At 42.4% G+C, this 9,680-nt stretch overlaps 2 protein-coding genes across 2 annotated transcripts; both read right to left on the bottom strand.

The window, feature by feature from the left end:
• Positions 1 to 1,036: 1,036 nt before the first annotated feature.
• On the bottom strand, positions 1,037 to 2,112 carry LOC136491095 (uncharacterized). The gene is made up of 3 exons (XM_066487317.1): positions 1,811 to 2,112; positions 1,524 to 1,713; positions 1,037 to 1,434 (listed from the first exon to the last, which is right to left on the bottom strand). The coding sequence occupies exons 1-3, from the start codon at positions 1,840 to 1,842 to the stop codon at positions 1,138 to 1,140; spliced, it is 519 nt and encodes a 172-aa protein (XP_066343414.1). The 5' UTR covers positions 1,843 to 2,112; the 3' UTR covers positions 1,037 to 1,137.
• Positions 2,113 to 3,539: 1,427 nt separating this feature from the next.
• Positions 3,540 to 7,340, bottom strand: LOC136491094 (probable inactive beta-glucosidase 14). Its single transcript, XM_066487316.1, has 12 exons — positions 7,032 to 7,340; positions 6,847 to 6,913; positions 6,696 to 6,754; positions 6,462 to 6,537; positions 6,262 to 6,336; positions 6,103 to 6,190; positions 5,777 to 6,029; positions 5,543 to 5,658; positions 5,063 to 5,315; positions 4,691 to 4,793; positions 4,088 to 4,196; positions 3,540 to 3,913 (listed from the first exon to the last, which is right to left on the bottom strand). The coding sequence occupies exons 1-12, from the start codon at positions 7,191 to 7,193 to the stop codon at positions 3,682 to 3,684; spliced, it is 1,593 nt and encodes a 530-aa protein (XP_066343413.1). The 5' UTR covers positions 7,194 to 7,340; the 3' UTR covers positions 3,540 to 3,681.
• Between the last annotated feature and the right edge of the window lie 2,340 nt (positions 7,341 to 9,680).

The following is a 9,680-nucleotide window of genomic DNA, read 5'->3' as shown; positions in this document are numbered from 1 at the left end:
CTCTGCATCATTGCTGTTGTCATCGTCCGACTTGTCCCTGTTACCACTTCCAGGGCCATACTCTAGGTCAAAGATGCGTTCCTGTAGATATGTGATGTACTGTTGATGGGGATAGATAGGAGGAGGGTCGACCCATCTAGTGAAGCCACAGTTATCTGGACAGCTTGAATCCTGAAAACCCATCTACCAATAAGTACTACTAGAAACCAAATGCAAATCTAAAAAAGGAGAGAGTTCAAAGGCAATACAAATCCTCGCGGGCATCTGAAGAAACGACGGCCTCTACCGTCACAGTCGTTGTACATCTGCACAACGCAATCCAAACTGTGGCAGCATTTTGGCCAATCTTCAATGCGCTTCTCGTATGATCTAAGAGGTCTCTCACGGGTGAAGTCACTCTTCCTCTCCAAAGGAAATTCCTCTATTGGTTCTTCAAAAGAATTAGGACCTAGAGAACCCTCCCATACAATCGGAGGTCCCTTGCTCACCCCCTTTCCTCTCCCTCCGCCGAAACCCTTTCCACTTGAGGAACCTCCGCTCGACATTTGCTAAAACTAAACCAGAAAACAAGTTGTGTGGATGTGGAGCAAGACATGGAGCACTATATATAGAGATGAAGGCAGGTTCACCATGAATGCTACTTGACAAAAAACATGTGTGCGTACTCATTTATTGAATCTAAAAAGGCTAGATGCTTCATCTGAAAAGCCTACAACCATGATTGGTCATTTCATCTGAAAAGGCTACACCTGTGTTTTGTCACTTCATCTAAATGCAGTACATCACTCTGATATTAATTCATTGCGTATACGGATACAACAGTAAACAAATCTAGGCTTTTCAGTGAGTTTTCAAATAGACTTGTAGCCCTTTCAATGACTGCAACAGTACTTGTAGCCCTTTCAGTGACTGCAACAACACAAGTAGTCTTTTCAGTGATACAAACAGTACCACTACAGTCTTAGGATAGTTAACGAAGTACAGGGCATAAGACCATCTGAAATAAAATCATAGTGCATTCCAACATAATAAAAAAAGTCCAGGGAATAAGTTCATCTGAAATAAAAGCAGAGTGCATTACAACATAGTAAAAAAAGTCCAGGGCTACACGACATCGCTCGTGAATGAACCAAATACCTACTGAGTGCAACGAGGCCACTTTCCCTTCCTCTCGGCATCGGGATTCTCCTCCATCGCTGCCTTCGCTCGGCGCACACGCTCAAGCTTCTTCTCCCTCTCTGCCCTGTACGCAGCAACACGCCTCCTTTCCTCCTCTTCCTTATGCTCCTTTTCTATAGCCTCCAGTCTGCGTCTCTGCTCAAACCTCTCCTTAACCTCCGCATCCCACTCCTTCAGGCCTTCTAGATGCTGCTTGTCCGACTCCTTGATCTCAGTGTCAATCCACTGCTTAAAGTCACACAGTGGTGGAACGGTCTGCAAGAAAAACAAATTGTTACAAAACAAATAAATAAGCAATACTTAATATCACAAGAAAATTAATTAACACAATAAAAATTCCTCACAAACGATGCACGGCGCTGTTGCTTTGTAGGTTCCCATGCATAATTGGGACACATCCAGTACCTCTGTCTATATGTTTCCTCATCTTCAGAGATGTCTACCTTGCAAGGATCACCATAAAAGCACATTGGTCGAGGAACACCTTCAGGAAGAGGCTTTAGGTCGTAGGGATTTGCCCTCTGGCGACCATAGCTACAATTAAAAGAATTTAGTCATATTAATGGAGAACCAAACCTAAACCTAGGGTTTTCTATTTGTTGCACAGATAATGAATAAACATTGGGATTACCTTGGAATACGAGCTTTACCACGCCTTGGCATCCTAACATTACATAGAAAAAAAATCAATCCAAAGTACCTTGCAACGAATGTAAAGGTACTAACACTAAATCACCATACCTCCCAAATAAGCTTTTCATTACAAACCCTAAACATATTCGAATCCCAGCAAACACAAAATTTAACTCAATTATTATAAACCATAACAGCAACAACAGCAACAACCATACATTTGGGTCATTCAATCATTTGAACCACCATACATTGCACGAATGACATGAACATGAACCAAACCTATAATGCCAAGTTCAAAAACAAACGAATCTAAATGGATGAATTGAAAGAGGGGAAATAGGAGTACCTTGGCAAAACGCCTTGGTCATAACAAATTGAAATGTAATGACCAACAAATAAATAAAATACATAGTAACCCTAATGACCAACAAATAACTAACCCTAATGACACCTACAATAAACAAATAACCCTAATGATCAAAATAACTAGAAACCAAACTAACCTAACATGTTCAGCACATAAAACAGTTAAACAACAATGCACTCAATCATCCTAAGCCATACATTTTGTAAATGCAAACACAAATATACCAAAACACAATACAACCATGATTCCACATGATTAGGGACAATGTAAGCACATCTACGCGGATAGAATGGAGGAGGGGAGGGATCATTACCTCGAGGAAGCTTCGGGAGACCAGATCCGGGCACCGGGGGTCGATTTTAGAGGTTAGAGTTTCGTGGGGGCCGTGGGGGATTTGGGAGCCGGCGGTCTTCAGAATTTAGGAGCCGTGGGGGAATGGAGGAGGGGAGGGAAGAAGAAGAAGGGGGCCTCGGCCTAAAGGGACCAGACCTCGGCGTTGAGTCGGGCCACGCCGAGGTCTGGAGGCTCGGCGTTAAGTGACCCAACGCCGAGCTTCTAGGCCACCGTGCTTTGTTGGGCTGCCTGGGCCGCGCTCCGGATGGGGCAGTAGCTCGGCGCGCAGTCCAACCGCGCCGAGGTTGGGTACTTGGCGTCGGCTGACACGACGCCGACGTCTCGGACCCACGCGCCAACGTGTCGACGACGACCCCGGTCGTCCGTGACGTGGCAATACCTCGGCGTCGAGTGACACAACGCCGAGCCTCATATCTCAGCGTCATGTGCTAAGACACCTAAAAATGGTCTATTTTCAGAAAATGTTTTGACGTTGGTATTTTTCCAAAAATTGTTTTCAAAAGAGACCAAAATACGAAAATTTCACCCCAGGTGAGGCACAACGGCAGCTTCAACTTCTAACGGTCAGCTCTAGGCTCCTGTAGAGGATATCAGAGACAGTTCAGGACTGTCGGCCATGACCATCGATAAGACCATGCCCGACGCCGCCAGCAAGCCGAAGATTAGGACATGAAACCCTAGTACTCCCTTGGGTGACAAGGGTGAGCTTCCAAAACCTTATCTCCTTGTACTCCTCTAGTTGGTAACCCACCAATCAAATCACGTGGTTCTGAACCCATGACAGGGCCTCTAGTTGGTAACAGTAAGATTTTCTTTTAGTAAAAAAAAAACAGTAAGATTTTCTTGAATGACAAATGAAGAGCGTAGGAAGGGAGATTTTGGAAAGCCGCCTCATGAACCATCAGGTCAGGGTGTGGTTTATATTATGGCCACAACAAATCATACAGATCCACGATAAGGGAGCTAACCTAAGGTTGTTACAACAAACATGATATTGACAACATTTTAATTCTAATAAAGAGAACCCATTTCCTTCCTGCCTTTTATAATTTTATTGATGCCACACACGGCACACATATTCAAAGTACTTGAGACAGCTCACGGTGACGTGAGAACATGCACAAGGATTAGACCATGGTAAACATCTACAAATTACTAATCTTTTCAGGAGAATAGTGGGAGTTTCCAGTTCGGGGCCTTGTTCTCAGGAGTGACCCCTTGAGGAACCCACGGTACCATTTGGCAGACAGTTTGGGGTTCCGTTTCTTTGTCTTGTAGTCGACATGGTAGAGCCCAAATCTCTGTGTGTACCCAGAATTCCACTCAAAGTTGTCGAGAAGAGACCACACGAAGTAGCCACGCACATCGGCCCCTTTCCTTTAGAGAGTGAAACGATCGATGGATAAGAGGCATATGTGATTTAATCAGTGTCCAGAGAGAAAGGAGGAAGGGCATGCAGATGCAACAACACGCATCCATGGCATTGCTCAATGCAAAGCCCAAAGCGTTGCTTCAACTGTTTTAAGATCGATCGAGAATTGTGACAGTTACCTTATCGCTGAGGCCAAAAAGGTGAGGTAGCCTTGAAGATAATCGACTCTTCCTGTGTCACTGGTAAAATCCTTGGCGATCATGCCACCATTGCTTGCTTGAGGGTAACCTAAAAAATGTTTACAGCACATGAACATGTCCCTTCGTACTTTCTTTTTCCTGTTTATAGGAATGAATCCTAATTTTGAAAGTAGCAAGGTAAGGTTTGAAACAATGATGTAATGTCATATTTGTTGTATGATTTAAGCCTTTCAAAAGATTTGAATACTTGAAAGTAAATATACAGCATTGAGATGATGAATGTGTTTGTTAAAAAGAAATAATCTTCATTAGGAAAAACCGTACAAAAGTCCTGTGAGTATACGTATAATATTTAAAATACAAATTTACAATAGTGGAAAAATCGTATAAACCAATCTAGCCATCCAAACGTGTATTTTTATTTATTTCTATCTCAGGTGATATTTCCAACTTAGCCCGGTGCGTAGGGCTGTTTGTGCTTGGGCAGTGTCCTACTCAATCTACACTGATCAAAAGCACATAAGCTATAAATTTAGCATAATTACTATACTAGCCTTAAAACAAAACAAGTAGGATTCATACCATTTTCTGTGATGTATATTGGTGTGTTATTATATCTTTCTTTGTAATACATGACCAGTTTTTCCATCCCATATGGAACAGTATAAATCATTGGCGACCCGGTCTGCATGAAAGAGTGCAACCACCATTAATCATCCATATTCTTCCCTTCATGTTTTCAAATTAGTTTGTCTTCATCTAAAAATTGGTCAAGAGCTCAGAATTTCACCACAGAAAAAAGAGAGAAGCACTTCAGCTGATCCTAGGACTTGGACCTGAATGAGCAAGGAAGTTGAACAACCTTCTCACTACTAGGTCTTTGTACTATTGCATTTTAAATAAATTATCATTTTTTAACACAAACAAATTATCATTTTAACAACACATATTTACCCTTTTACCAATAAGTACTCCATCTCTTTCTGCTGAAGTAAGAACTCGGGCCTCCCCCTCAAAGGGATCCAATTCACATTGTGAGAAAATGCAGTCCTTCAAATATGATGTCGTATAATGATTTAACCCAATGAAATCCAATTTTGTGGCCTGTAGTTTCTTCTTCTGTTTTGATGTGAATTCAGGTAGGCTTGAACCTAAGATTTTGTACATCTCTAGGGGATAATCACCATGAATAATAGGGTCCAGAAACCTAGCATAAGTAAACAAGTTAACCAGTGCACAAAATGAATGAACGAAAAGAAATAAAATGAACAACAAAGCGCACAGAGTATGAACATATGGTCGAGATGACTTGACTAATAACATTACATGCTTAGGTTTATTGTTGGGAAACAAAGTGTTTCACTTAGGCTTTATGTAGGACATGAAGTGCTATTTGTATCCAAACTTATCATTCTAAAAGAAAAAGTGGAGTACCATGGACCATTGAAAGAGAGAACCCGCTCAACTGCTGAGATGTCTGCAGAAGAATTCTGGAATGGTTCATACCATCTTGAGCAAACAGTAATTCCAATATGACCTCCTTGTTTCCCCTACCAGATGCCAAAGATACTAAGTTTTTCTTGTTGTACAGATTTTATTAACAAAGCTTCAATTCAATGATGTTTTCGAAAGTTAATAACTCATGTGTAGGGAGTGTGTGGTTCATACCTGATACTTCTTTCTGTAAATGCGAGCTGCTTTTGCATGAGACAGTATGATGTTGTGACCTGCTATATATGGCTCTGCTGAAGAATTGCCAAAAGCACAATTACCAAATGGCTTAGAACAGCGACCAGGAGCATATCGCCCATACATATAGCTTAACTTTGTGAACAAATTTGGCTCATTAAAAGTTGTCCAGAACTTCACTCGGTCACCAAACATCTTGAAGCATACATCTGCAAAGTAACCAAAGTCCTTCCTGGAAGGTTTTTAATAGTCAAACAAACTAACCAATCAAGAGAGGCATATTTAGGGCAAGACAACAAACATACTGAATTTCTGGGCTCAACCATCCACCATATCTCTTGTCCAATTCATGTGGAATGTCATAGTGATATATTGTTACAAATGGCTGCATACCTGTTTCTGAAAGCAGTAAACAACTGCATATATTCAGAACTGTGCTAATTGCAAAAGTCCTTGTTGAATACCTTTATGTAGAAGAGCATCGATAATGGCATTGTAGAATGCTACACCATCTGGATTAACTTCCCCAAATCGGCCTCCTGCAGCAAGAATTTGATTTATAACCTTGTGAGAAAGCCAATATTTAACTAACTTGACAAAACAACAAATATACCTTAGGAAATGAAGTGACTGCACAGGTTGAAGTGTGTTAAACTAAACTCACTTGGTAGAATCCTTGCCCACGCTACTGAGAATCGGTATGCGTTGACACCCAGGGAATGCATCAGGTTTATGTCTTCCTGGAGCAGAGAACATACTTTCAGTTTCGGGGGTTGTAGATGTGGCAAAAATGTATCAGAACATCTCTGATCTCTAGTATGGATTCCCCACTGTATCATCCAACATACATAGCAATTCTGCAGAAATTATTTGTACTTTACAAAACCAAAAGGCATACCATGTAACGATGATAGTGATCATCAGCTGTATCACCATTGCTCCCATCCTGAATTGTACCTGACATTGTTGGAATAGCAAAAAGGTAACACAAGACTGTGCCTAGACTGTAACTGGGCAGTTATACAAACTGGCATGCTTCACCAGTTCACCTCGCTTATGGGCGAAGACATCCCAATTGCTTAGGCCTTTACCCGCCTCCAAATATCCTCCTTCAATCTGAAGAATCAGATAACAGCGTCAACGAAGTTAAAGAACTGCAAGGCAACACATCCCAGGCTAAAGAATGCAAGAGGAAGGAATGGGCACGGCAATATTTTCAGCGGCAGCGGCGTACCTGGTAAGCAGAGGTGGAGGTCCCGAACAAGAAGTTCTCAGGGAACTCGCTGCGATCAACGGCCGAAGCGCGCGGCAGGAGCTCAGGAGCAAGCAAGAGCGAGAGCACGATCACCACGCCCGCCCCCATCTCCTTCCTGCTCCTGGCCGCTACTCCACCCATTTTCTGCTCTCTCTACCTGCCTCCGGCCCGGCCTATGCTGAGACGATAGGGTTGTCGGTGGAAACGACAACATAGTTCGACGGGGACAACAAGAGCTGGCCCGAGCAGCTGCAGCATCTCCTTTACTTAACAATTTAATTCTCCTCAAAAAAACTTAACAATTTAATTTAAATAAATTCAACTGTAGGCCCCTCCAGGATTCTAAAAAAAAAAGCAGCTGCAGCATGGTCTCACCAAAGCGTCAAGGCCGGCAACCGAACCATTCGAATCGGCAAGTGGATTTGTTCACGCAGGTGCAGCGATTGAATGAATGTGGATCGGATGCTCCGGTGGGGCACCAGCAGGTAGGTACGATATGTGCGTTGCTTTTTTTTCCTTTTTGATTTGAATTATTTTTTTGACAAAACTTTTTTATTTGATTTTGATCGACGATATCGCCGTTGTTGTCTAGCGGAAGGAGCCTCCTGAGATATTTAGAGGCTTCTGATTTAGATCTATAATAATATTTTGGACTCCCTCTAAATTTGGACTTTTGCATTTATGCCGAAGGATAGGCCTGGTACAAGCGGTAGACTTTTAATGTCTATGACCGGAAAGTCTTGGGTTTGAGTCGTGGTCTTCTCGCATTGCACAAGCAAGGATAAGACTTGCCATTGACATTCTTCTCCAGACCCCGCACAGAACGAGAGCTCTCTGTACTGAATACTCTTGCATTTATACCCCTATTTTATATCCAAATTATGATTTTCACTCTGTTTTTTTAACTTTATGAATTTACTCCTGCGTTTTCAAAACGAAGCACCATTTTATCCCTATTTCATCATCCTCCCCTAACTGTGTTAACTTTTGTACGTTAGGACAAAAATGCCCATGTAATTTTGCCTCGGGGTTCTTACGAGTATCTGTGATTGTACCGCTGATTTGGATAATACATTTATATTTAGGTGATATTTTAATTCCACGCCTAAATCCATAATAAATTTGTTTGAAAACAAATGGGTCGAAGGTCTTGGACGCCTGAATGCCTGATGATCGATCACCTGTAGGCTCGTAGCCGCGTTTCTCAAGAGCCAGGATTGAACGAAAAGAAGAAAATAAAAAAATGAAAAGGAAATGAAAAGAAAAAAAAAACATGACAGCGGATCCACCGATAGTCATCCTCATCTCATTCCTGTGCCGCGAGTTCCTAATCCGCATCTCGCGTGGCGGCGAGCCAAGTCTTCGAATCTACACCGGCTCCCCACGCGTCCGCCGTTGCCGCTTTGGCGTTCGACCTCGCGGTCTTCGTCTGCTCCGACTCCAACACCCGACCCTTCGCCACCCCTCACCTGGGCCTGGCCCGCCCCTAGCCGCCACTCACCACAGGCTGGCACGCCCCGCGCTGCGCCGCCACACCGCAGGCCCCGCTCGCTGCCCCGAGCGCCGCGAGCCGCGCGCCGCCGCCCAGCCCGCCGCCGCCGAACCGCGCGCCGCTGCCAGGCCCGGTTCTTACGCGCGCGCGAGAGAGAGCGACGCATGCCTCTGTTTTGTTCTGAACAGATGACGAAGAGAACGAAGAGATAAGGGTCTTTTGCTTTCGTGTTTAGATATTTTGATTTTTTTTAATTTATTTATTCCAAGTGCATTTGACGGTCATCCGAAACGAGGGTAAACGGAGCTTTCATTTAAAAAAGTGAGGGTAAAATCATAAAGTTAAAAAAATAAAGGTAAAATTATAATTAGACTCCTGAACAAGGATAAGAACATAATTTTTCTTAATATTTTTAGGTGTAATATTTTCTATGCTCAACTTTAGCTGGAGCTCTCTATTTTACCACTTTCTCTATGTAATCTACTCCCTTAGTCCATAAAAGAATGTAATTCTAGCACAGGAACATATTTTAGTATCTTAAATTTGATTATAAATAAACTATCAATAGTTATGATATCAAATAAATATCATTAGACTATTTATTAAATGTATTTTTTAATAAAGTGATTTGGAAGCATAAATGTGAATATTGTTCACTAGAAATTTGGTCAAATGTGAACCACTTTAATTGTCGCGCAACCATTGTTGCATTTTTTTTGGATAGAGGTAGTACCAATTTGACTTACATAATTTCAAACAATAATATTATGATTTTATACAAATAACTAATATTTAAATCCACAAATTCAAACACATGAATTCAAACATGCATTGGGCCGCCTGAGAGGGGCGCATCGAATGATTGAGTTGATATTTAGAACGGAAGATTTCCATCGGGTTCGAGTGAAACTGATGGCCACGAGGCCTTTAGTTCACTTTGTTACCCTCACTCCTGAGGGGTAGAACAAGTGTGTGCTTCAAGTCAAGTATGAGAAGCTGCCACCCTTCTGTGCTCATTGTGGCCTCATGGGCCATGTTCACTTGGGAGTGTGGTGCTGCCGAGTACTTGGAGATGGATCTCAGTTTGGGGATTGGATGGTAGCTGACGCAGAGATATGGCATCCGGGTACTCTAAG

This window comes from Miscanthus floridulus, chromosome 11 (assembly GCF_019320115.1).
Source record: "Miscanthus floridulus cultivar M001 chromosome 11, ASM1932011v1, whole genome shotgun sequence".
In the NCBI taxonomy this organism is placed as follows: Eukaryota; Viridiplantae; Streptophyta; class Magnoliopsida; order Poales; family Poaceae; genus Miscanthus; species Miscanthus floridulus.
The sequence above is the reverse complement of the archived record's forward strand: the minus strand, read 5'-3'. Positions and strand labels throughout refer to the sequence as shown.

Excerpts from the sequence above, each read along its gene's own strand:
- LOC136491094 (XM_066487316.1), bottom strand. The coding sequence starts at position 7,193 with ATGGGTGGAGTAGCGGCCAGGAGCAGGAAGGAGATGGGGGCGGGCGTG. Across the intron at positions 6,755-6,846 it reads TGTCTTCGCCCATAAGCGAG|GTACAATTCAGGATGGGAGC; the intron begins GTGAACTGGTGA and ends CAACAATGTCAG. Across the intron at positions 6,538-6,695 it reads ATCACTATCATCGTTACATG|GAAGACATAAACCTGATGCA; the intron begins GTATGCCTTTTG and ends TCTCTGCTCCAG.
- LOC136491095 (XM_066487317.1), bottom strand. The coding sequence starts at position 1,842 with ATGCCAAGGCGTGGTAAAGCTCGTATTCCAAG. Across the intron at positions 1,714-1,810 it reads GGTAAAGCTCGTATTCCAAG|CTATGGTCGCCAGAGGGCAA; the intron begins GTAATCCCAATG and ends TTTTAATTGTAG. Across the intron at positions 1,435-1,523 it reads AACAGCGCCGTGCATCGTTT|ACCGTTCCACCACTGTGTGA; the intron begins GTGAGGAATTTT and ends TTTTTCTTGCAG.